Source organism: Curcuma longa, chromosome 15, assembly GCF_044706935.1.
Source record: "Curcuma longa cultivar G26 ecotype Majalengka, Jawa Barat chromosome 15, ITB_CL_G26_1.1, whole genome shotgun sequence".
Lineage (NCBI taxonomy): Eukaryota > Viridiplantae > Streptophyta > Magnoliopsida > Zingiberales > Zingiberaceae > Curcuma > Curcuma longa.
This window is the reverse complement of record NC_133875.1, coordinates 2,966,144-2,979,825: the sequence shown is the minus strand read 5'-3', so window position 1 is coordinate 2,979,825 and position 13,682 is coordinate 2,966,144. Positions and strand designations below refer to the sequence as shown.

The following is a 13,682-nucleotide window of genomic DNA, read 5'->3' as shown; positions in this document are numbered from 1 at the left end:
ACAATTGCATGAGCTGAGGGGAATGAAGCCTGGTCCGAATCCACCAGTTTCAGGCAAGACAAAGAGATCAAATGGCTTCGAGCCAGACGGCATTCCCCTCAACTGACATGAATTGAAAGGAAGGAGCATCAAAAGACCTTCCGCGATAAACTCTCCTCCTTGATCACTTCTTCTACTACTACTATGAGTATAAATACCTCTATTTCCCTAGCTTTTCAGTGCATGAGGCAGGCTCCTCCTTTACACTTGGAATATATCTGAATCAAATCAAATCAACTTACTTTAGGAAATTATATGAAAAGAAGTCGATGTTCAGGAGATCATGAAAGTGAAACTTGCACAACGTATCTCATGATTGAGCTCTTAACTAAGGTCAACCAACAAGTTTGGATCTAAGGCCAGAACTTTAGGTGACAGAGAATCTAGATTTTAGTCAGCACCCTGCAGAAATGATTGAAGTTGTCAACTAAAGAAGATTTAATTATTCCATAGAAACTAAAAGCAGTTCTGGAAAGGGGGTTGATGACTGGTGGGAAGGCTTCTGTGGCTCTGTGCTTGAAGATGAAGCAACAGAAGCAGTGCTGCCAGAGAAAGCTCTGTGTGGTTGATGAAGAATCATATACGCCAGAAAAAAGAAGTGAGATTTCATCCAATCATGTGGATGATCATAAATGTTACTATGAAATTTGGAAGCTCCTTGTCGAGTACTCGAGATCCGAGTGTCGAACATCGTATCCTCCTCCTTTTGAACCCAATTTAGTCGAGCTCATCCTTCAGTCTAATCTTTGTATCCTATCTCTCAGGCTTTGACTCCTCAACCTGTAGATTATTGTAGGAGTATCAAATAAAAAAATATGAAAAAAAAAAACTCATATTATTTTTTTTAGTTAGCATCGTATATCTAACTCTTAGAACTAACTAATCGCAAGAATAATTGGTCTGGCCTCACTGAAGTTTCCCGCTAATAAATCAGGAAGCTCTTGCAAAGGCTTATCCAAACGACCAATGTTCTTAGGCTTGCTTCTTACTAGAGGGAAAATCTTCTATAGTGTACCTTAGTTGAGACTTAAATCCAAAATACTTGTTATCCACTTGAGAGTTTCACCGATGCACCGCAGCTACAAGGGTGAAATTGAGAAGTTTTCCACTTGCCACCTAAGTAAATATGTAAGAGATCATATTGAAAAAAAATTATTCATTGTAATTGAGACTCGATCCTTATATAAATAAGTGTCGTAGCCTCTATTATTGTAGCAAAGGTGGAATCTGCTATCCAACTATTTTACACGGTCATCTCACGATCATCTGTGAAGAGGTTAATCGAGAAACTGTAGTTGGCCACTGTGAGGGAGGACATTTTTGTCAACTGTTCCAGCTAAATACCGTGGATAGTCAAGCCACCAGTCAACGAACCGTCCGACGAAGGCAATCCTGTGACTGAGCTAGACAAGAGACTCTTGTAGAGATCTAGCACCAAGGTGTGCCTGAAATGCACTTACAAAAGAGGTTAGACTGGTGCCGGGGAGTCCCGGCAAGCCACTCCAACGCTCAAGTTAGAATTCCGATGAGACAGGAAATCAAGAACAAGTAAGAACAGTAGTGAGAGAGTTTCAGGAAGCAGACCTCTTGCATGATGTTGAATTACTCCTTTTATAACCAACCTTAAGGTTTCATACATAAGGTCGGCGACTGCACACCTCGGGACGCTACACAGTTACCGGAAGGACCTTCATTCTGTCCCCTCTATCTCTGACTATGCACATAGGGGAGGCCTCTAAGTGAGGATCAAGTTTAATCCCCATATCTTCTTTTTGGTAGTACGTGTAAGTCACAAGGTTAGAGGAGGAGGTCACGTATAACGACCTGATGTGTCTTTAATGCAATAGCGTGGAAAGGACATATGTCAGGGGCACCATACTTATGTTATCTACTAACACATCCTTCTTCCAACAACAACGCCTAAGGCGGATGTCAGGAAGTCTGAGTTGTGCCTACGACTTAGCCTGGTGGTAGAGGTGGAGTGGTTAGGTTCGCATGTATAGGAGTGAAGTTGACTTGGAGGAGATAACTGAGGCGAGGTTATCCGATGAGAGCTGAGACGAGAGGGATTGTTGGCCGGGACGAGAGGGTTCATCCGCCGAGACGAGATGAGAGGGATTGATAGCTGAGACGAGAGGCTTCAACCGCCGAGAGGACTTGATAGCCGAGACGAGACGAGAGGGATTGATAACCGAGACGAGAGGCTTCAACCGCCGAGAGGACTTGATAGCTGAGATGAGACGAGAGGGATTGATAGCCGAGACGAGACGAGAGGCTAACAGCGAGCCGGGACGAAACGAAAGCTACGGGCTGAAACGAGGCGAAAGCCGCGGGTGACACCTTGGCCCCGGTTTTGACCATAGGCAGACTTTCAGAGGGGCCACGTCGTCCACCTTGACTCTCCGCATCATCAATTTTGTTGAGATTCAATACTTATCTACTGTAACAATATTTACTCTGCTTAACCAACTAATCTTACCTCGGGGGCACCGCAACCTCTTATTGCGGGACAATTGAAGGTGGATTGAAAAAGTCAACGAACCATAAGGAAAATGAAAATTTCTTTGGAATAAAACTGGAATTAATTGTTGTCAGCGCAGGAGTCTAGGTATTCTGAGAACCTTGGCGACCACGTCGGTGTAGATAGACGAAACCTAAGTCGAAGCCGCGTGGTTTGATTTGTTCTCGCGCAATCGCTGAAAGTCAACGCTGCTGGTGGAAAGTCCACGTTGACCTCGAAGGCTCTCATGCCTTTTTGTCGATATAAATGCTCTTCTCGTAGCCTCATTCCGAGCTCAAGTGTCGAATCGAAAAGCTTTAGATTCTCGAAATCGAACAAAGCAAATCTAAGCGCGATCGGGGATTAGTAGATGGCTCGGCGGTCGGCGGCGGCGGTGTTGGTTCTCGTTACGGTGGTGTTCTTCAGTTTTCATCTCCGCATGGCCGCGGCGGCGAGGCCATTGTCCGGCGACTGGTGGCGGCCGGAAACTGTGAGACTGTTCTTGCAGGTGCTGCCGCAGGGGACGGTGGCGCCGTCGGGGCGGTCGGGGTGCACCAACAGCCCCAGTAACCACGGCGGCGTTTGCCCTTCGCATCCATGAAGGTTGAAAGTTGTAACAGAGGGATTTCATCATTTTTTTTTTCCAATTTTTTTTTCAAAACAGAGGATTCTTTTGTGATTTAACATGATTTAATTGATCATTTGTGTTACAGAAAAATATATTTTAAATGTGAATATATTATTTTGTTAGAAATTTGAATAAAAATAAACAGTAGTGGGAGGAGGCTCATTTGTGATTGGGAATATAATTCAACATTAGAAGTTTCAAGACATAGTTGTTGATTTATATTGTGTTACAAACATTAATATTGTGAACAAATGCATGGGAAAAGACTCTCTCTTACACATAAGTGTGCAGAGGAGGTGCAAATTCAAGGCCCGGAGTGCACTACCCGCAAAACAACTTGTGTGCGAACGCAACCTGTGCGCGTTGAATGTCGGACCGGTCAGGACAAAATTTGTCCAAGCGAATGAACCAACATTTTGTCACTTAAAAATATTTTCTTTTGCTCAAATGATAAGTATGAAACTAATGCAATTTAGTAATGACATGAACGTTAATGCAACTGAATGTATGAACGTATGGATGCATGAATATAATTTAATGGCATGAATGCTTAGTATCTCAGCACTCAACAATAGGCCACTCAACGCTCGACACTTGCCAACTCGGCTCTCGACGACTCAACCATTCGGTTGACTCAACACCTGTGATCAAGAAAACATCAACCTCTATTGGCAGCTTAAAATTATCAATTCAAACCATCTCTAAGTTGATTTGTCTTCTAATTTAATTCAGTAAAGAATTAATCTCACAGGGAAGATTGTCCAATATATTTTTCATGCGCAGCTTGCCATGCTAAACAGCAATAATTTTATCAGTTGTTGTATAGGCATTACTACACAGTCAAAGTTGACACAGATAGAACAAATACTCAACCCAGAATACTTCATAGGTCAACGCAGTAGAGAGAGCAAGAATGAGTTGAGTGAAGTATCAACAAACCCCAAGACCAATAAATTCATCAACATCAAACACAAAAAACCTTCATATGTTCTATAGCCTAGACAGGGTTAGAGCACAAAGCCCTTCTACAGAGGTTAGAGCATAAACTATATATGAGACGTTAACATCAGTTCCCCCAATTTAGTCGACAAGAATTTAAGTTCCTTTTGACCTGAAACTTAACCGAGACGACGACGACGATGACGACGATTGTACTATGAGCGGTTTTCTTGAAAGCGTAGAATACTTCCAGGATGTAAGGGACTCTTCGACTAGCTACTAATTGGCACCTCAGAGCTCTATGTGCCTGTGGACTGCGTCAGAAGCTTCCCATGGTTGTGCTCTCCTTCATAGGTCACAATCAACATAGATGGATCTTCAATGCATCTCTCAACATGCTTCCTTGCAGGGCAGCCCCGCATGCTGCTGCACTTGTAGTATCCTCTGTCGGATTACAGGCAGATAAAATTTTACAGTATCAAATTGGATTTCATTGATAGCAAGACGGCGATTAACTAGCGAACAACTAGTTAAATACAGAATTTGTAAAATCTCATTTCAGTGTAATATATTCAGGAAATGTTGTTTTAATTTATGAAGATCACATGCTAACCTGAGGATGTTATCAGTCTACCTCTATTTATTGTCAACATCACAGAAATGCTAGACCAATTGTTGGTTAAATTTGGTTAGGACAGTAAGCAATAACTATGAAACTTGAGCTGCTTGTACATGAACTTTATCAGCATGAAATGAGAGAACAACTAGAAATAATTATGAACTATTAACTTTATAATAAATTGTAAAAAAGATATGAGTCAAATTCTATACCTAGGATGAGGAGAGCCCTTAATTGGCTTTTGGCCATACTTCCTCCACGAGTAATCATCAGCAGGGATATCAGCAAGTTTGTTACTTATAGCAGGAACTTTAATGGTCCTCCTCACTTTCAACTTCCTGGGAAGAACAAGTTCGATGTTATTTTCCTTAACAAGGAATTTATTATTGTGAATACAATGGAAATGTGATCGGATCAGACAAGCTCAGACCTCTTCTTTGAGCAGTGGCACCTGCCTGTTTTCATGCATTTGCCATTTCCATCATTCCCTCCTTTGGAGCACTTCCTCTCCTGAAGGTGCCAGTTCATGGGACTGGACAATTGTTGTCTACCAACTAGGTCAAAGGCCCTCCCGTCCATGCTCCCCATACTTCCATCAATGCTCAGGGACGACAAGAAGGACCTAGAAGATGACGCAGTCCCCGTGCAGCTAGAGTTGTCAAACATGACGTTGAGCCCACTGTTGGTGCTCCTCCCATACGTTCCGTTGTGGAACTTCAGCTGTTGCTGAAGCTGAAGCATCTGGTGGTTGTGCTGCTGTTGGAGGAAATGGAAGTGGGAGGGAGTGGGACTGTGGAAGGCAGCTTGAAGATCGCTCCTGCTACCCTTTATCACTATTGGGTTCTCCAGCAGCAAGCTGGATGGGACTTGAGGAGGCATCTTGGAATTTGAAACCTTCATCTCACTGACTGGTTTTTCTAGCAGTGGAGTCGTCGGCAGGAGTTGGAGCAATGACGGAGAATGGTCAGCTCTGCTTACCACTGAACTATCTAAGAAGATACTGTGATTGAAATGGTGGTATTGGGTGTTCTTCGGCCTCCTAAATCTTGCATGACCCATGCCATTACCAAGCATAGAAACAACCTTGTCAAACCTTGAAATTGCCTTTCCTGTCTCGGCCGATACATTTTCGTAAGCTAGGGTTTGGTCTTTGGTCTCAGATAGAAGGCTCAGCACTCCGTGGCAGCTCTCCACAGCTGCACTATTAGCCTCTTCCACACCTTCCATCTCTGCAGAATCCAAGAGCACCTCCCGAAACTATATCTCACTCAGCAACAGGAATCACCCATGTTCCCTGACCTAGAGAACCAGATAGGAATCACGAAAACAACACAAATGGAATTTTCTACAGGATTTTGCAACCGTAAGAAACTTTTAAAGCGGAAGGCAAATCATCTCGACCACTGAAAACTACTCTGTGAAAAAAAAATGGTAACGAAAGCAAAAAAGCCTCCTCGAATCATCTCCAAGGAAACAGAACGCGCCTCCGAAAATTCAATGGAGAACACAGAGGACAAAAGAGCGGACTTCAAGTCGACAGATAGAAAACAGAAGAAGTCACCTAGAACGAGGCGAGCAAGGGGATCCAAGGTCGGACTTCGACGAAAACGATCAGCTAAAGTTGCTTTATCTTCCGATAACGATTGCGATGAACTCCAACAAAAAAAAAACAAAGACAAATCTAACAGAAACAATCAATCCGAAGAACCTCAACAATAAGGATCGAAGACGATTAAAAAGCAGCGGAAGATTGAAACCCTAGAAATTCTTGCAGAGGTAGAAGAGAGAGAGAGAGAGAGAGGCCCAAGGAACAGAAGCTCGTTCGGAGCAACAGGAGAGAGAAAGTCGCAGTTATTTAATGAAGTGCGGAAGAGGGAGACTCCGCGGCGCACCCTGAGACAATATCGGCCGCCAGATGGAGATCGGACGGCCAAAATCAGGGTGGGACCAGCGTGTTGGTCCCGAACGGTGACACGCTCCTGCTCCCAGTTGGCGCAAAACGGTTGATCTCCGAGTCGAATACGGTGAAAAAAACTGATCGAACGGACGCCGTTTCGTTAAATGTGCGACGGACGGCGGGTGATTCGTGAGTCCGCTGGAATAATTGGAGCGGATCCCGATTCTCTTTTAATCCTGACGCTTTCGTCAAAGCGGTAGCCGTTGCAATCTGAAGGCGAATATCGATGCGACACGCGTCGCGCGGCGAGGGACACGTTTCCTTGCGCATGTTGACCCTCGATGCTGCGGGCCCCAATCCCCGATGTGGGCCCGAGCCAGATGTTCGGCCCAACTCAAGATCTTTAATTAATTGGTTTTTTATTTAATTTTGCATTATCAAAATTAGAAATATTTCTTTTATTATTATTATTATTATTATTATAACAAATTCAAGGGCGTGTCTTTGAATTGCCTTAGGTGCTTAGCCATGTACAATTGGTGATCATAAACGAACTTGGTGCTCGAGCTTGGGAATGAATAATGACTCAAGGAATCGGGTCTCGGGATCGAGTGGTGCTTGACATTAGAGACTTGGCTCGGGAAAGAGGGGTGTAAGTTTGACTAGACGATGTCTTATATGAGGAGAATGAGCAATAACTTTCATGGGAAGATGAGATGTATCAAATGAGTGAGTAGTAATGATGGTCATCGTAGAAGGGGAATCATAATGTGATAACGAGGATCGTTACTGGTTATCATTACTCTATATAAAAGTATAGTGTGTTTCATATCCATGCAGTATAGTGTGTCATGTTATATATTTCATATTGTATTTTCATGTAGTGTATCGTTATTCTATATAAAAGTAGATACAATATTTAAAAATCAATACATTCACAAGTATGAAACAAAAATATTATTAAAATTCTGTTTTTCGATTATTATTAGAATCAAACTCTTTAATTATTTTATTACTTATTTTTTTCAACCAACTGTTCAATATAAATGACTATAAAATTTGTTTAAAAATTTTTTTCTAGAGTTATTTTAATAAGTTTCATAGTTGAAAATGCTTATTTCGATATTGCTTTAAAAATAAGAAGAGTTAAAACATGATGAATTTACCTACTAATTAAATAAATATATTAGATTCAATATATAAATAAATATTATAATTATAATGTATAAACTATAATAAATAAGAAAACAATCATCTGTCAATCAAATTGTAGATTCATGACTTATTTCAACTAATCTTTGATATAATTCAAAAATAGTTGATAAATTATGAAATCTTTCATGCCAACAACATCAAACTTAAAGTGATCGAATTGCATTATTCTCAAGGGGTGCAAATCTTAGGCATTGAAATTAAGAGAATAGAATTTCTCAGCAAGTCTATAGATGTTATCAACATTGAGAAGTTTATCGTTTTCTTTAAGTTCCAAAGCACAACTAAGCTTAAAAAGTTTAATTATTCATCCTAAATATAGGATTTCGAGGTTGTTTACGTTCAAACAGAGCATGGAAAGTAAAATATAACATCTTTTGAGGAAGAGTATTTTAATCAAGTAAATTTTTTAAACTAATGATTTTGAAATTGTCAATTTTAATTTTTGAATTTAGTCACTGGATACTCATTTTTAATAAGTTAATAGATATAAGCTCGTCTAATTTTATTTTTTTTATTAACAAGATATTTCCATATCAGAGTATCTAATACCGAGGTTCAAGAGAACTAACATCAACATCAATTTAGGAGATTTATTAGGTTATTGATCATTGAAATTTGAGATATTAATATTAGAAGGAGAATGTTCCTCGTTTGTCCACGTCTACTCTTTTGATTTAAAAAATGAGTTGATACCTTTTCCTTTTCTTCATTCCCTTAATTTTCTATATTAAAGTGAATAAATGAATAAATTACCTAACTAAAAAAATCTAACAATCCAAAAAATTCCCAACAAAGAGTTATTTTCTAAATTTTGCAATTATTCAAAAAATTGTAATATAACCCCAATAATAATTGTAACATCAATAATTTTCAAATATCACAACCAATGGATTATTTTTTCAAAATTTACAATAATAAATGTTTAGACCAAAAATTCAAACTTAAACTCAAATCATCACAACTAAATATTCAATATAATTTTAGAGTTATCGAATTTTATCTCAAAATCACATAATTTCAGAATCTATAATAATAAACCAACTAATAAATAATATTAGCGCAATATATAAGTCAAAAATCAAATTAAATCAAATGGGTAAAATTCTCACTCAAGGTAATCCGTAAATCTTAACTAATACAAGTTGAAATCGAGCTTCAAAACTTTCAAAATCACCACTAAATCGAGCTGACAAAATTTCTAACAATCCACAACCTAAAAAACCCAAACCAAGGATATGGAATCAACTTGAAAAATCCTCAAAAACGAAGCAAAATCGATTTGGATTGAAATAAGATGGTTACACGATGGTTTTGCCTAAATTACTATCTAAAACTCGATGGGAGGCATCAGTCACAATCAAGTTAATTTGGTAGGAAATTTTCCTAGGGTTCAAATACATCCAACCCACAACCTAAACTCTTGACAATCACCGATAAAATGGAAGAAATCGAAGGAGAATAACTCGCGTACAACCTATACGCGGACTAAGATATATTTTTCACCATTTCTTACTAAATAATATTTCGATTGAAGTCACAAATCAATGTAATAGTACTTGAATTAAATTGGATGTCCTTTTCCAACAATTTTAATGAGGTTGAAAAAAATATTAAAAGTTATTATTATTTTTAAAAAATAGATGGGATTAAAATCCACCCTAGTCAAAGATGACTCCGCCCCCTATCATATATGCTACAATAAATGTCACATTGGCCGGGCTGGTCATCCTCAGGGATAGTCAACGAAACTAACTGGGATTTATCATTTTTTTACAATAAATGTCACACCTACTACAACAATAATATTAAAATAATTTTAATTAAGTTAAAAAAATAAAATAATGTTTTAACAAAATTAAAAATAATAATAATAATGCCTTTTTCATTTGTTGCACCTTTTGAATTTAAGCTGTTTGATGAATATATATATATATATATATAGGTGATATTTTGTGCGTCTTAAAGTACGGTCGTACGGGATCATGCGTGATATCAGAATTAGAACATCCAAAGAATTTCGAACATCTAAAATAATAAATAGTATCATTTTATATTTTTTATTATTTATTTATTTAATTAATTTATAATTAAGCTATTTAAGATTTTTTTCTTTAGAATTTAAGAGTTATGTTATAGTATTAAACAAAAAAAATTTAAATGAAAAAATTTAATTACTAATGAGTGTGTTAAATAAAAAGTATGAGAAAATAACACTATATCGTCCGTGAATAATTAATTTTTTTATTTTAAAATTTTTTTATATTTAATACCTTAACACAACTTTTAAACCATAAAAATAAAATCTTAAATGACTTAACCATAACTCAAAAAAAAATAATAAAAAAAATATAAAATGATATTATCCACTGTTTCAAAAGTTCAAAAATTTTTTCAACATTCCAATTTTGATATCGCACACAGTTACATATTTTTAATAAGCGCAGGATATCACTCTTTTATATATATATATGTTCCCGTCAAGATCAGCCTCTGGATGCGCGGCCTCTTCTCAGCAACATGTCGGAACGAGGATGGATGATGACACGTCTAAGAAGTCCCCCAAGCCTGCAAACACAGTTACCGTGAGAACGAAGGCCAGGGAGCCCTGCGCGACCACTCCGATGCCTAAGTCAGCCTCTAAAAGGGAATGAGATGAAGCAGAAGGCACTAAAGAAATGGAGAGATGTAGAATGCCTACCTTGCCTTGCTGAGGGGATCACCTTATATATTGGAGACGGGGGTAGTACTACGGAAAGGGTAAGGTGAGGGTCACCTTCGAGGTGAGGTCCGTACGAGTGGAGGCGTGGGGTATGAATGGCACTCGTACTTGCGAGGACAAAGGGGTACGTTTGACGGCGTGTTGCCATACTTGGTAAAGAGGTGTCAGAGACTAGACTACCGTACAAGTTGTGGAGTGGTCGATGGGATGGAGAGAGAGAGAGAGGCGTAGGGCTGAGGCGTAGGGTTGAGGAGTCGGCGTGGCTTGACTCGGCTCGGGCGATACGGGCCGGCCCTCTCTCGGATTCGGCTTGGTTATCCTAGTCGGCGGGGTGCCATTAAGAATTCGCCATTGTGTGGACCGAAAGCTGATTCAATTTAGCTCGGTGGGGAGGCCTAGAGGATTCGGCTCGGACCTGTCCTGGAGGCCCGGATCGAATGCTAACGGGTGCCGGCTTGGGCCCAGGCACCGGCGGCTATTGACTCGGTTCGGACAGGGGAGGGCGTCAGCTCGGTTCGGTAACCCTGAGGGGGTGAACCGGAGGCCCGTCCCTTACGACCATAACAATATATATATATATATATATATAATCCCTGCAACAACAGATCAGATCATGCGTGGCCGTCCATTTTCTCGTTTACCTGGCAACCAATTAATGAGAAATACAAAATAAACGTGAAAAGAAAGGAGGGCTAAGAAGAAAGCAGAATATATATATATATATATATATATATATATATATATATATATATATATATATATATATATATATATATATATATAATCCCTGCAACAACAGATCAGATCACGCGTGGCCTTCCATTTTCTCGTTTACCTGGCAACCAATTAATGAGAAATACAAAATAAACGTGAAAAGAAAGGATGGCGAAGAAGAAAGCAGAAGAAAAAATCATGTCTGTACTATACGTCGCCCCTTTGACGATAAGGTTACGTTGCTCCAATCATCATCTTCTATCCGGCTTCTCTTCAGTTTTCTTCTCTGTGTCCTGATGCGTACACACAAGTCCATGGCCTTTCCGCCTGAGCTAGCTAGCTAGCTAGCTGCGTTGAAGGTGTCTGTCTTTTCATTAATTTATTAATCATAATTGTAATCACCTCCCCAACCACATTATTAACATGCAGAATCTTCATCTTTGTCAATTATTATCATCTATGATTTCTTAATTTATTTCTTTATAGATAATTATGAAACAAATCATACGACATTATTATCATACAGAATCTTCATCTTCATCAATTATCCTTCTTCATCATGATCGACTATAATTTTTTAATTTATTTCTTTATAGATAATTATGGAACAAATCATATGAAACCGCTGAGATAATGAATTCTATCTCTACAGAAGACTTACACATATAAAGGCACAGACACAGATAATTAAGAAGACTTTCAATGATATATTAATTTTAATTTAAAATAATTTAAAATTTTTTAAATCTGAATAAAATTAACTGCTGAATTTATACCTAGGATTGTAAGTAAGTCAAATCGAGCTAAGTTTTGTGATGTTTAAATTTATTTAATAAAGTTAGATGTTATCTATCTCTCAATTCAAATTTATTTGATTGTTTATTGAATTTAATAATATAAATTTATTTATTTATATTGAGTATGTTAATAAGAATTCTATTAATAAATATAATTTAAAAATATTATTCATGAACCTAACATATGTATTCAAATTTATTTATTTATAAATTTAAAATTTTGATATTTTTCTAATTAGATATTTATAAGAACTCATTGATGGATAAGTATTATTATCGGTCTTTGGGACATAGTTGAGTTGGTTACGACGGAACAGATTTACAGAAGAGGACAAGGGTTTGAATATCGACAAAGCCGAACAATACCCTCCTCCGTCGTGACTCACTGTAGTTTTTCAATTTATGTCCTCATAGATGGTCGTGGGACCGATCGTATGGGGCCGCTGAGGTGGTGGATTTCACCTTTTGTATAGAAGATAAGTATTATTATCTTAAAAATAATAATAAATTTTTAAATAAAAAATAATAGTTTTTTATAAAAGGTGGAATCCGCCTGTAGTTGACCATGATGAAAAAGGGTCTTGGCTTCGTTAAAATTCAAACTTTTATTTTATTCTACAACTCTACTTCATTGTGACTAATTCAGTTATGTCCCGAGATCAGAGTGAAAAATAATTGATATTATAAAAGTTAGATATGAGACATGAAAATTTTAAAATTTTCACGTGCATTTTTGTTATTTATTTTATTGATCATGTCAAAGAGACAGAGACAGAAGAAGAATAGTAAGAAGAAGAGCCATGAGCTGCACTGCTCTTCCACATTATGGTCCGTGCAATCATCCTACCGGACCCATGTGCCTCGCCAAGCCACTTGCCTCCTCTTTTTCTCCCACGCTGACTTTGTTTGGCAAGTCAAAGTCACTGTTTTTGAACTTGGACCGATAGATCCACCCTTCGATTGCAATTTTATCAGTCGGTCAAACATCAGATTCATCTAACCGTGAATATCATACTGTCACTAGATATTTAATAGTTTTATTATTATTTTAAAATAATTCAGATGAAATTGATAAATAATATTTTAATATAATAATATTTCAGATTTAAAATTTAAAATTTAAGATTTTAAAATTTATTCCACGATCATATGAGAAAGTAAATTAAAAAACTACAATTGATCACTGTGAGGGAGGACATTGATTCAGTTTCATCGAGATTTAACTCTTGTCCACTTTAATAAGTCTGTCCAATAGTAATTAATTCAACCATGTCCCAGGGACAAGAATGAGATTCTTTTGAAAATTAATGACCTTAAATCATAGTATGGACACGAACTCATACCATAGCTTTGAGGGCACACGAACTCATGATCGTGGTGGAGTAAATAGGGTATTAGTATTAGATAACGAATGATCCGAATCGATTAATCTAGTCAACTCAAGCTCAACCTTGTCAATACGAAGGTGAACCTTCAGGGAACCATCATGGAAAGAGTTGACCAAGCCATGGCATGAGATCTTGAGGATCCTAACCAAGTGGATAAAGCCTAGTGCACAACTTGCTATATAAACAACACATCTTCTTCTCATCCGCATTTACACAAACACCTTACC

The 13,682-nt window shown here is 38.0% G+C and overlaps 1 protein-coding gene across 1 annotated transcript; it reads right to left on the bottom strand.

The window, feature by feature from the left end:
- Window positions 1–4,085: 4,085 nt before the first annotated feature.
- On the bottom strand, window positions 4,086–6,537 carry LOC141846486 (protein WRKY1-like). Its single transcript, XM_074734526.1, has 3 exons — window positions 5,156–6,537; window positions 4,938–5,063; window positions 4,086–4,550 (listed from the first exon to the last, which is right to left on the bottom strand). Exons 1-3 carry the CDS (start codon window positions 5,950–5,952, stop codon window positions 4,406–4,408), a joined length of 1,068 nt encoding a protein of 355 aa, XP_074590627.1. The 5' UTR covers window positions 5,953–6,537; the 3' UTR covers window positions 4,086–4,405.
- Window positions 6,538–13,682: the final 7,145 nt, after the last annotated feature.

Excerpts from the sequence above, each read along its gene's own strand:
- LOC141846486 (XM_074734526.1), bottom strand. The coding sequence starts at position 5,952 with ATGGAAGGTGTGGAAGAGGCTAATAGTGCAGCTGTGGAGAGCTGCCAC. Across the intron at positions 5,064-5,155 it reads TGCCACTGCTCAAAGAAGAG|GAAGTTGAAAGTGAGGAGGA; the intron begins GTCTGAGCTTGT and ends TGTTCTTCCCAG. Across the intron at positions 4,551-4,937 it reads AAGGGCTCTCCTCATCCTAG|AGGATACTACAAGTGCAGCA; the intron begins GTATAGAATTTG and ends GTAATCCGACAG.